We start from the raw sequence: 13,102 nt of genomic DNA on the forward strand, positions 1-13,102 counted from the left end.
TTGACCATAAGAATTATTCACTTTATTTCGATTTTTTTTTCACTTTTTTGACTTTTCAGCGTTTGGCCATAAGAATTCCGAATACAACTTGAAGTTGTATTCTGGAATTTCAAAAACAAAAAAAAACTTATTTTTCAAAAATATTCACTTTTTTCACTTTTTTACAGCTACATTTCAAAAACTATGGCCAAACACAATTCCAACTCCAAAATACCAAAAAAAGTGAATTTTTTTTTTTTGGTATCTTAGGACAAACAGGCCCTAAATATTTGGTTTGGATATTTGGATTATGGATTGGACTTCGGATTTTATTTTTAAAATTTATGGATTTCGGATTGTATATGGATTTAATACTATGGATTTTTGGATATTCGAAAATCCGAAATTTTCATACGTTATATCTAGCCCTATCTATATCATATGTGCCCAGTACTAATAAATCTAGTTTCTAAAGGTCCAATAGATTAGTACCTAAGGCTCTACCTATTAAAATATTAAGTCCAATAGAAATATAATTTAAATCATACGAGAGCAAAGATATCTAATATATTGTAATTTTCTAACCAAAATCGTTCGAATACCTTATAGCTTACATGTTACTAATTGAGATCCTAGTCCTAGAACTAATTTAGTTTTAATATATAGTAGTATAATAGATTTCAGTGTTAGGACCTTGGGTGTTAATTATGTTGACGGTCATAGTTGTTTCCATCACTCCAAGCCCAAGGCGAAAATTTTAATATTTTACTATTTCTAAACTTAATATATAAAATATATTTACCTTTAAATATATTCGATACAGTTCGGTATTTCTATAAAAATAAAAACCAACCTAATTATTCAGTACGATTATAAATTTATGTAAAAATCATCGGCTTTCTTAAAGGAAACTTAAAAATTAATTCGGTACAGTTTGGCTCGGTCCGTTAAGTTGGTTTTTTTAAAATCACTGATGCCCCAGCTATAAAATCATGTCACTAACAATAAAATGAAAAGATTATATTTAAATTGCTTTTATATGTAAAATCATAATGACAACGGGTCACATAAATGTGATAGGAGGTAATTTTTCACTTTATACATTATAGGAGTAATAATTGTTTGTAAATTTCGCAAAAATTGCGTACACAAGCTCTTGGTAGAAAAATAAACAGCAGGACCAAAAACTAATCGCTGAGGCAAGTCGTTCGTTCTTCTATATAAACTAAAGTTAAGACAGCCTCTACGTAGAGCAAATGTCTACCAGCAAATTAGACCACACTTCTCAGCTTCTATATGAACTAGGCTTGCTGATGCAAGAAGTCTAATTTCCTTTTCCTTAAAATGAATACGGAAGACAATAATGTGTCGTCTTCTTCTTCTTCTCCTCCTCCTCAGACAACCGATATTGTTGAAACATCTCAACAATGGAGATACGACGTATTCTTGAGTTTTAGGGGTGAAGACACTCGAAAGAGCTTTGTCGATCACCTCTACACCACTTTGCATGACAAAGGGATACACGTATTTAGAGATGATATAGAGTTAAGGAGGGGCAAATCCATAACCCCTGAACTCAGTAACGCTATAGAAAAATCCAGGTTTGCAGTTGTTATTTTCTCGAAAAGCTATGCAGACTCATCGTGGTGTGTGGAGGAGCTGACGAAGATCGTTGAATGCAAGAAGAGGGGCCAAACTTTGATACCTGTGTTTTATAGCGTTGATCCTTCTATTGTGAGGAAACAGACGGAGAGTTATGAAGAAGCTTTTGTAAAACATGAAGAGAATTTCAAGGGAGAGACTGAAAAGATCCAAAGATGGAGGGATGCTTTGAAGGAGGCAGCTAGTATCTCTGGATATGACATCCAACACATGGAAGACGGGTAAGCAAAAAGTTATACTCCTTCCGTCTTAAAAAAATCATATTTTTCGCTATTCGAGAATTAAACAAGTTGTCCTTTGATTTTTTTTTATGTCTTTTAAATATTTTAAATAATTAATTATGGTGATTTATATTAAATTTTACGTAATTTAAATATGTAAATTTTATTTCGAAAATTTTAAATATTCTATGTTCAAACATACAGTTAAAATTAAGAAATTTAACTTTTGAAAAGTCAAAAGTGTAATCTTTTTGGGATAGAGGGGATAGAGGGAGTAGTAGTAATTTTTTTTTTTTTTTTTAATAGATTTCTTTGAACTCATTTGATATAAATGTTCATTTTTTGTTGAACGGTCCCATGTCGGAAGAAAAAAAGATGAGTGATACTTGCTTAACTAGTTTTTTGGGTTGGGTTAGATACAAAATTTATTTCTTTACATTCTGGTGTTTTGAAATAAATAAATAAATAAAAGACATGACCAATCTTCTACATTATTATTATTATAAAAGCACGAATATAGTGGACTAAAATATTCTTCAAATATTGAATGATATTTGTACCTTTAAAAACTAAAATATTTGTAAAAAGAAATTCAATATTGAATATAACTGTAATATTAAGGAGTTACCCAATATCTAGGACATCAAATTTAAATAAAAGGTTATTATTGTTTGACTCCAATTGAATTTAGAACCCTGAACCTTTATGGTGATTGATGCAATGTGTTTAACTTTGCCATAGTTTTCCCACGTTTGGTTAAAATCATAGTATTAATTCAAGTAGATTTCCCAATATCTAGGACTTCAAATTTAACAAAAAGGTTATTATTGTTTGACTACAATTGAATTTAGAACCCTAAACCTTTATGGTGATTGATGCAATGTGTCTTAACTTTGCCATAGTTTTCCCACGTTTGGTTAGAATCATAGTATTAATTCAAGTTGATTTCTAGAAGTATTAAATTCATATCCATAGTAATTGTTTAATTAGAGTTGACTAAAGTTGAACTTGGATAGAGGATAATAATTTTACACTGGATAACAGTAAGAAAACATCTAAACTATATAACTACATCTTTTATATTATTCAGATTTTTGATCATAAACAAAAAGAAAAATCCTGGATCTTCAAAATCGGATTTTCATCCTTTCGCTTGAGAGTCCTTTCAACTCCTCCTGCATCCATCAGTTTGGATTTAAGTTACATATTATACTTTTTTAAGATTAAAAAAATTATATTATTAGTATACTCGAAGGAAAAATTAAGAAAACATATTTCCTTAGATTTTAATGTTTAAGATTTCAATCTCTTGAACTTTGAATTCAATCATCAGTAATATTGTTTTTGTACTTTTAGCTTTAAGGACTGTACAAAGGCCTATATTTTAGGAAATAAAATATCAAGTCCGATCCAACAACAAGCTCTTTACTTTGCTAATAATATAAATATTTGTAATTTTCTTCAATTCCGAGTAGAATTCAGTAAAGAACCTTGAAAAGAACTAAAAACATAATTAAAGTGAAATACATTTTAGATTTGTAGTTTTCTATCAATAAATCACTTGCCGTAATTAACATTCTCATGCCTTATAACCCCACGTTTCTGCTTGACTCTCTCTATTATTTGAATTTCTTTTAACAAAATGAGAACTGCCGTTTTGTTTCATAAGGCTTTCTAAGTGCAAATGATATTTAGAGTTGGATAAGGAGTTAGTTATTGGAGAATACACAAAGTATATATATTTCTCACTCTCTTTATGTTTTTAAAATTTAAGATAGGAATGTTAGAAATGACTTTTTACATGACAAAAATAGAAAAAGTATTTTTTGTGTGATAGATTTTAAGTTGGATGATATTTAGTCACAGAACAATAAAGGACTTTTGTATGATAAATTCAAAGTTGAATGATCATCGATTATGATATTATAGTGGGAATCAGTATGGATATGTTTAAATAGAATAGGATGATGAGAAAAAATAAGATTAGTTATCATCGATTGATTATCTTTTGCAAGTCGGCAGATATAAATTTTTATGTTGAAAAAAATAAGATGGTTATTGTTTCTTCCTATAAACATTGGGAAAAGGACACTGTGTGTCCAGTCAGCCAAACTAATCCCACATTTGATTAATATTTGGGCTTAATACCACAGGCTGTTCAGGCGGCCCAAATTAATGCCAAAAAATGGCCGGCCGGCCCAAAATAATGCCAAGGCTGGCCGGCCCAACAACCCAGGCGCTTAAAAAAAAAGACTTTTTGCGCCACTAAAGGGCTGCTACAGAAAAATCAGGCTCTTTAGTGGCAATTTAAAAAGTCGCCACTAAAGGTTAAATATCCCAAAACATGTATAATATGTGTATATTTAGTAAGAAATATCCCAAAATATGTATAATATGTGTATAGTTAGTAAGTATATACAAGAATGATACATTTTTATATACATATGTTGGAATTATATATATATTTTATATACAAGAGTGATACGATTTGTTTATATACATATGCTGGAATTAATTATATACTTTATATATAAGAATGATGCAATTTATATGCATATGCTGGAATTAATTTTACACTTTATATACAAGAATGATGCAATTTATATACATATACTGGAATTAATTTTACACTTTATATACAAGAATGATACAATTTATATACATATGCTGCAATTAATCATACATTTATTATACATAAATTATGCGTTAATTATACATTTATTATTCACATATTATACAATAATTATATGATATTTTTTTTACATATACAATAGTGGTACATATTATATACCACAATGATACAGTTTCTATGATATATTTTTTTTTACGTATGATACACTTTCTATACAAGACTGATACGGTTTATACACACATGTTGGAATTATATAAATATACTTTCTATACAAAAATGATACATATTATATACGATACAATTTTCTATTCTATAATACACATTATATACACAAATGATACATATTATGTACAAAAATGATACATACCTTAGTGATTCATAATTTATATAGTTTCTATACATTATAGATAGATACTGATACATATTTTTATAAACAAATGATACATATTATACACAAAAATTGTTTCAGAGTTTTTTGAGATATTTCTTATTAAATATACACATATTATACATTTCTTGGGATGTTTAACCTTTAGTGACGAATTTTTAATTGCCACTAAAAAGCCTGATTTTTCTGTACCAGCCCTTTAGTTGCCACAAAAAGTATGTTTTTTTTTTTAAAGCGCCTGAGCTTTTAATGGCGACTTTTTAATCTTTTTGGCGACTAAAATGGGCTAATTTTTGGGTTTGGGAATAGATGGGCCAGCGTGTGGAATTATTTATGGCCCAGTGGTCATTTGTGTCCTTTCCCCATAAACATTCATCACGAAAACTTCCATGAAATCAGAAAAATTTATAGCGATGGGAGGACTTGAATTTAAAATAAATAAATATTATATTTCACTTTTTTGAAAACTTAAATTTGTTAAATAACTAATATTCTTAAAATTAAAAGATATTCTTACGATTTAATTCTGTTTAGTAATGATTTTCAGCACTAATATTAGATTTGTTGTCATTTAATTCCTAATATTAAATTATCTTAGTCGTAACACTCTTCTCATGTGGGGGAAAACGCGAAAAAGATATATACCAAGAATATCATTTCCAAAGAAATATTAAATGGATATAATCTTATATTATAGGAAGATTATTGTCATTAAATTAATGTATGTAGTTACAAATAATATTACCTAATATTTATTGTGATGATCAAGGTTGATTAGGAATAGCATGCAACTGCACGTTTTTAGAGACTAGTAAATAAAAAGATATGTAAAACTCTTCTCACCACTCATTTAACTATAGGCAAGTAAGAGGAACTTTAGTATTTTAACTTTTAGGGTGCTTGACTAAGCTTATTAGTACTTAAAGACTTATTTAGATGTTTGCTAAACAAAAAGTGTTTATAAGCCAAATACTTATAAATTAAAATTAATTAAAAGCCATAAATTAATCACTGGTAACTGATGATTTTGCACCTAACACTTTTAGTTCGATCAGGTCATACCCTTTATGACTTTGTCCTTAATATCTTTTATAATCTTCAAAATACTCATCCTAAAACGTAACTCAGAATTATCTCTCCATTCAATTTTTATCATGCGTTCTGTTTTATGTAAATTACTTTTGAATGTACATCTATAGCGAATAGTTTTAAAGATATTTAAGTGAAAAAAAATACTATCAACATCTTTTTACGGAATATATTAATACTCATTATCAATTTTAATACTTTTATATGTTCATTTAAATCAATTCCAACACCTAAAAGTAATTTTCAGTTATTGATTTTCTTCTTAAAGAGCGCGTATTTCTCATATGTAGAGCGCATATCTACATATGGCTAATTTCTAGATGTGCCTACAAAATGATCCTGCTTGCGCAGGGTTTTTAGCTTTACTAGCCACCAGGTGATAATTCTGGCACCAAAACTTCCAGAATAGCTCTGCTCATCGAAATTTCAGTGATTAATAATAATTGTCATTGGTCTTCGTTTCCGGTTCTTCGGGCATGTGAGGAAGAGGGATGAGGCCATTGTGGGCTTGTGAAGGGGAGGTGTAGGCAGTAGAAGTATTAGGGTGAAGTGGTTAGACTGGACATGGCTCCCTGAGGACACGACCCTTGCTAGGAAAGTGTGGGGGTTGAGAATTAGGGTAGTGGGTGATCGGGCGCTTTTCATTTCCATTCCCGGAGTTTTAGTAGTATTCTTGTATTTTCTTATTTTTAGATTTCTATTATTATCTGTTATTTCTTTAGCCGCCATTATCTCATTATCTTGCTATTGTTTCTGCTTGTTGGTAATGCCTATTTTTGTCTTTCTATGAGCCGGGGTCTCTCAAAACAGCCTCTCTATCTTCCTACGGTAGAAGTAAGGTCTGTATACATCCTACCCTCCTCGATCCACTTGTGGGATTACAATGGGTATGTTGTTGTTGTTGTTTAGTCTTAGTTTTCGGTTCAAGTAAAATTTATTGCAGCAGGAATACGATTATGTATTTTTGATCTTCAAATTTTGACATTTCACTGTCTTACTTCCCATTCTAAAATCAGGCATGAGTCGAGGTGCATCAGACAAATTGCTGTGCAAATTTTGAACAAGTTGGGTTATACAAAACCAAAAATTGCAGAGAGTCTAGTTGGAATCGAGCCCCAAGTACAAAACTTAATGTCTCTGTTGAACACAAATTCTGCCACCGATGTTCGCATAATTGGGATATGGGGTATGGGCGGCATAGGCAAATCAACTATTGCACGAGCTGTGTTTGATCAACTCCATGAAAATTTCGATGGTGGCTGCTTTCTTGACAATGTTAGAGAGGCTGCATCAAAATTTGGACTGCAAGCTTTGGCAGAAAAATTACTCTCTGAGACACTGAAAGAGACTAAAGACAATCTTTACTCCAGCACCAATTTGCTGATGAACAGGCTGAGCTATAAAAAAGTGATTGTCGTTCTTGATGAAGTGGATCAAGATGAGCAGATCGAAAACTTGCTGGCTGGAGGGCATAAGGGGTTCGGGGCTGGCAGTAGAATAATTATCACAACAGAAAACAAGCAATTGTTATCGGCTCATGGAGTGGATCAAGTTTATGAAGTTAGCCTATTAGGGACTAATGAGTCGTTAATGCTCTTCAACAAATTTGCCTTCAAGGAAACTCAACCCATGGGTCCTTTCGAGGAACTAGCTCTACGCGCTGTGAAATGTGCGTCGGGCCTTCCGTTAGCTCTCAAAGTGTTGGGATCATTTTTGCACAAAAGAGAAAAGGAAGAATGGGAGAGCCAGTTGAACAGGTTGGAAGGCATTCCTCATGATGATGTGATGGAGAAATTTAAAGTGAGCATTGATGCATTGAATGATCTGGACAAGAAAATATTGCTTGATATTGCTTGTTTCTTCAAGGGGAAACGAAGAGAACCCGTGATCAAGAAATTGCATGCTTTCGGTTTCAAACCTGAAATTGGAGTGCCAGTGCTTGTTCAAAGATCTCTGTTATCCATATCTGATGATGACACATTCCAGATGCATGATTTAGTTCAAGAGACCGCTTGGTACATGATTCGTCATGGACAAACTAAAGAGAAATACAGCAGGTTGTGGATTCCTGATGACATATGTGATGTTATGTCAAAGAAATCAGTAAGTTTTTTACTAGCTAATTATAGCAGCTTACACACTATATGATATATTGAAGTGATGTATATTTTATGGAATACTGGTAACATGGTGTTACTTTCTAACTTTTAGCATCAGAACAGGACTCTGTAGTTAACAGCAGCATCTAGAGAGTCGTTGACATATACTGACTACAATTTAACAGACAAATTGACGATCTTTACTCATAAATTCTCTTTTGGTGTGCAGGGTACAGAAGCGATTGAGGCAATAATATTAGCTTACCCTCAAAGAGAGAAGTTGAACTTAGGATCGCAGGCGTTAAAAGGTATGGAAAATCTACGTCTACTCAAAATCCGCAATGCCTACTTCAATAAAGGTCCAAGCTATCTCCCCAATGAGTTACAATGGCTCAACTGGCACAAGTTTCCCTCAACCTCACTTCCACCAGACTTTGAGGGAGACAAGCTTGTTGGACTTAAGCTAAGTCGTGGCCTGATTTCGAAACTATGGACAGAAGATAAGGTACACTTTGCCATCTAAACATTGTTTGTGCAGAAGATATTTCAAGTTTGTTCTTTGTTACAGTAGTAACCGTTGCTAAATGCTGTTAAAACTAACTGTATTGAGGATTTTACTGCAAACTTTAGATAAAAAGCACTGCTTCTCTTACAAATTTTGACTTCCTAATTGAGGTGTCTTTTCTATTGTGACTAGTAGTGCTATGTAATTGCAGTGAGTTTTTGGCAAAAAGAATTTTTCATATCTTTAATAAAAGAAATCTCAAATTAACTACAATGGAACAAGCTTAGCTAGGTTGTTGGCTCTAAATCCATAAAGTACAGTGTGAAACAGCAATAATTGATTTCATTGTTTCTCACTTTTATTCGTTTTTGATTGAAGCAGTCCCTTGAAAACTTGAAGTACTTGAACCTCAGCTACTCCGATGGGCTAGCTACCACTCCAGACTTCAGTATGATGCCAAATCTTGAAAAGTTGAATCTGAGCAACTGTAAGAATTTGTTAGGAGTTCATGAGTCACTTGGAACTCTAACAAAGCTTCGATACTTGAATTTGTCTCATTGCTCAAAGCTAAAGAGTCTTCCAGATACCATTCACCTTGAATCCTTGGAAAAAGTTCTCCTTTGGGACTGCACCAGACTTGGAAATTTTCCTCAAGTTATAGGCTTAATGCCAAATCTTTCAGAACTCCACTTGGAAGGGACGGCTATTAAAGAGCTACCCGACTCCCTCATAAATATCAGTGGCCTTGTGTCCATAAACCTCAGCAATTGCAAAAGCCTGGAAAGTATAACTTACAGCATCTGTGGTTTGAGATGTCTCAGGACTCTGAATCTTTCTGGCTGTTCAAAACTTGAGACATTGCCCGAAACTCTTGGCCAATTGGAAACTTTGGAAGAAGTCCTTGTAGATGGAACTGCTATAACCAAGTTACCATCTACTATCTCCAAAATGGGAAATTTGAAAATCCTTTCTTTCAGTGGATGCAAGAATGTTAAGAAGAAGGAACCATCATTTGGGATGTCAAGTTTAGGCAAGTTCACTTCACTGCCAAATGTCAAGAACTTTATAAAACGATCAGATGGAGAGAGGAAGAAACCACAAGCAGCAAGGCCATCGTTATCTGGTTTGCGTTCCTTGAAGAAATTAGATCTCAGTGACTCTGATTTGGTGGATGAAATTGCTTCGGATGTTTGGCATTTGGCCTCATTGGAGGAGTTAAATTTGAGCCGAAACAATTTTGTTCAGTTTCCTTCAAGAATATCTGAACTCCCAGGATTCAAAGTGCTGAAATTGGAAGAGTGCAAGAGCCTTGAAGTACTTCCTGATCTTCCATTGAGTATTGCTGTGATAGAGGCGAACGAGTGCCCTTCCCTACACAGTCTTGGAAATCTTTCACCTCAACATGCCTTCTTAAGGAAGGTTTCGTTTTTCAGCTGCTTCAAATTGCACCAACAAAGCCTGAAAACCGGCATTTGTGCTGCGGACTTGTTGTTGGAATTGCTACTTCAGGTATGTATGCCTTCACACAGTTAATACAGTTGTCTCCATTTACCCTTCATTATAGAAAAAAAAAAAGGCTTCCTTTCACAATTTCAACTGAACCAAATAAAATTTTACGAAAAGTGCATTGATTTAAATTTCTCATTGGTATATTGAACAAATCAAGGTGGGGGCAAGGTCTGCCCACACTCTACCCTTTCCAGACCTCACATTGTGGGATTCTACTGGGTATGTTGTTGTTGTATTGGTATATTGAACAATGAGGTATAGGAAGAAGAATGCTGCAAGATCATTGATGTTTTGAATTACCGAACATATTAAACGCTTGTGTACTATAAAGAATAATGAGCACCTTTTTCATGTGTTGATTCATGAAAGGTGTGTGTGTGTGTGTGCGTGTGCAAAGAGCACCATGCAATAGAAGTACCATAATGACGATATACACTTATCAGTAAACGGAAAAATCTCATAATAAATTAGATAGATTGATTGGTAATATAAGCATAAAGAGAAATACACTCGTGTCCCAAATCAAGTTAAGAACTTGCTCTGATGTCCTTCAAGCAGTTGAATAAAATTCATAAACTTATCGCGACTTTTCATAATCAAAGTATTAAGAATCTGAATTGTTGTTGTTGTTGTATTGGTATATTGAACAATGAGGTATAGGAAGAAGAATGCTGCAAGATCATTGATGTTTTGAATTACCGAACATATTAAACGCTTGTGTACTATAAAGAATAATGAGCACCTTTTTCATGTGTTGATTCATGAAAGGGGTGTGTGTGTGTGTGCAAAGAGCACCATGCGATAGAAGTACCATAATGACGATATACACTTATCAGTTAACGGAAAAATCTCATAATAAATTAGATTGATTGGTAATATAAGCGAGAAATACACTCATGTCCCAAATCAAGTTAAGAACTTGCTCTTATGTCCTTCAAGCAGTTGAATAAAATTCATAAACTTATCGCGACTTTTCATAATCAAAGTATTAAGAATCCGAATTGTGTGTACGTTACAGGGGCACTCTATCATATACGGTCGATTCAGTATACTGATTGCTGGGGGGAAGATTCCTGAGTGGTTTGATCACCAGAAAATGGGTGGTTCTATCTCAGTCCAGCTACCTTCAGAAAGGCAAGATAACATTGTGGGGATTGCATTGTGTTTCCTTTTGGACAGCTTTATTCCAAACTCAAGACTAGGCATTACTTTCAAGTTGATTAGCCCAGACCACAGAGAATACACATGCGAAAGTGCGCCTTCTGCTGCTTCAAAGATGGGAGAGGTGTACGAAACAGATCACCTGTGGATAACTTATATCTCATTCAATCTTTTTAAGCTCCTCTTCCCCGATTTCACAACTGAAGATTGGAATAAAGTCTGTGGTTGCCTTGCAATAGGAATAAGGCAGGATCCGTGGACGAAAGTAAGGAGGTGCGGACTTAAGGTTGTTTATAAACAAGATTTGAGCACATTGGCAGCTGAACGCACGGGGATTAATCAACAGTCTGAGAGCAAAGAATTAGTGGTATATGAAGGAGGTATAGAGACAAAAGATGAAGGGATTAAAGAGGATATTGCTGCACTAATGGCTGGTGTTACTGAATTGAATTGGGATGTTGATCCCATTGAACAAGATAACACTCAGCTCATGAACTTGAGGAAATCAGTTGCCTACAAAATCCAAAAGACACTTTCTTTTGAGTGCTAGCTAGCTTGTTTGGTTGATGATTCTGCTGGCGATTGGCAACTTATGTGGTTTGTTTTGTTTGTTTGTTTCGCTTGAGTTTGTCGTTGAAGTTGAGCGAAGAAATAAGTGATCATGATCATTAGCTTTATTTTGTTGAATTGATTGGCTTGTCTGTTGTACAATAAGAAAAAAGAAAACCCCCAAAACGAAAAAAAAGAAAAGAAAAATCTATGATGTAACCTCTTATATTTTTCTTATGTTTGGTTTGTCTCAAGATGGTGTACTTGTATGGGTTTGTATTTACCTAAATGTAATTCTGTCTACTTGTATATATGGAAGAGTGCTTTTTTTTTTTTGGTTAATGCTCTAGTAAACTGAATTTATAGCTTTTTATATATTAATTTCTGGGTACATGCGTTGCATTTGTGTCCCATGCTAATAAGTATATATCTTGTAAAAAAAATAGTACATAAACTTATATCTTTTGATATTTATTGTCAAAGTAAAGCACAGAGATACTGGAAATTGCTTTCAACTGAATGTAAATAAACTTTTAAAAGTGTAGGAATGTAGAGAAGAACACTTTTATCAGTACAATATAGTAAGCAAGAGTCCATACATTGGCACAAATAATATCTTTAAAAGTCTCCACGATCAATATACATCTAATTATAACTTTGCGGTTTAATTTCTTTCAGCATGCGCTATTTTTAATTACCTACAAATAGATTATATTGAAAAAGTAACTCTTCTCATAATCATATGGTATCAAGAAAACATGAGGGAATATCATTTAGAAATCCTTAAACTTCAAAAATATACAAGAGGAAAAAACGATAATAAACAGAAAGAAGTAGATAGCTTGAAAGAGAGAAATACATTAATGGTCATGAATGGTCTATGCAACAAAATTTCCAAAAGGACATCTCAAGATGCATTTTAAACTTAAAATCTACATCTCATTCCTTGCACTCAGGAGACAAAGTTGCAACTGCGCAAGCTACATATGATGAAGTAGCTACAAGATGAAACATATATATACAATTTAGAATATTAAAATTTAAAATAAAAAATAATTATAATCGTAAGACATAATGTCTTTATAAAAAAACAAGAAAAGAAAATCAGATGTGTACTGAATTTCTTGTAGATTTTAAAGAACAGAATTCTCGATTGACCATTTTAGTGTCGTGTTTTGCATTTATCTTTGCGTTATAGAGATCATCAATTACTTTTCCTACTCAAAAGGATGAGAGAGTAACTACTAAGTAAGTTGTCTAAATTACTTTTCATATTGATACCATTTGTTGTAACTCAAGGATGATACC

The 13,102-nt window shown here is 33.0% G+C and overlaps 1 protein-coding gene across 4 annotated transcripts; it reads left to right on the plus strand.

The window, feature by feature from the left end:
• The first annotated feature begins 1,172 nt into the window (after positions 1–1,172).
• Positions 1,173–12,136, plus strand: LOC132622924 (TMV resistance protein N-like). Of its 4 annotated transcripts, none has more exons than XM_060337610.1 (5): positions 1,173–1,862; positions 6,988–8,074; positions 8,300–8,575; positions 8,954–10,084; positions 11,103–12,136. In XM_060337610.1, exons 1-5 carry the CDS (start codon positions 1,324–1,326, stop codon positions 11,793–11,795), a joined length of 3,726 nt encoding a protein of 1,241 aa, XP_060193593.1. In that variant the 5' UTR covers positions 1,173–1,323; the 3' UTR covers positions 11,796–12,136. The 4 variants fall into 4 exon arrangements, with proteins under 4 accessions (XP_060193593.1, XP_060193594.1, XP_060193596.1 ...); XM_060337611.1 differs by having other exon boundaries at positions 1,181–1,862; positions 8,957–10,084; XM_060337613.1 differs by lacking the exon at positions 1,173–1,862 and adding an exon at positions 6,202–6,347.
• The last annotated feature ends 966 nt before the right edge of the window (positions 12,137–13,102 follow it).

The sequence above is a fragment of the Lycium barbarum genome, chromosome 12, assembly GCF_019175385.1.
Source record: "Lycium barbarum isolate Lr01 chromosome 12, ASM1917538v2, whole genome shotgun sequence".
Classification (NCBI taxonomy): Eukaryota; Viridiplantae; Streptophyta; class Magnoliopsida; order Solanales; family Solanaceae; genus Lycium; species Lycium barbarum.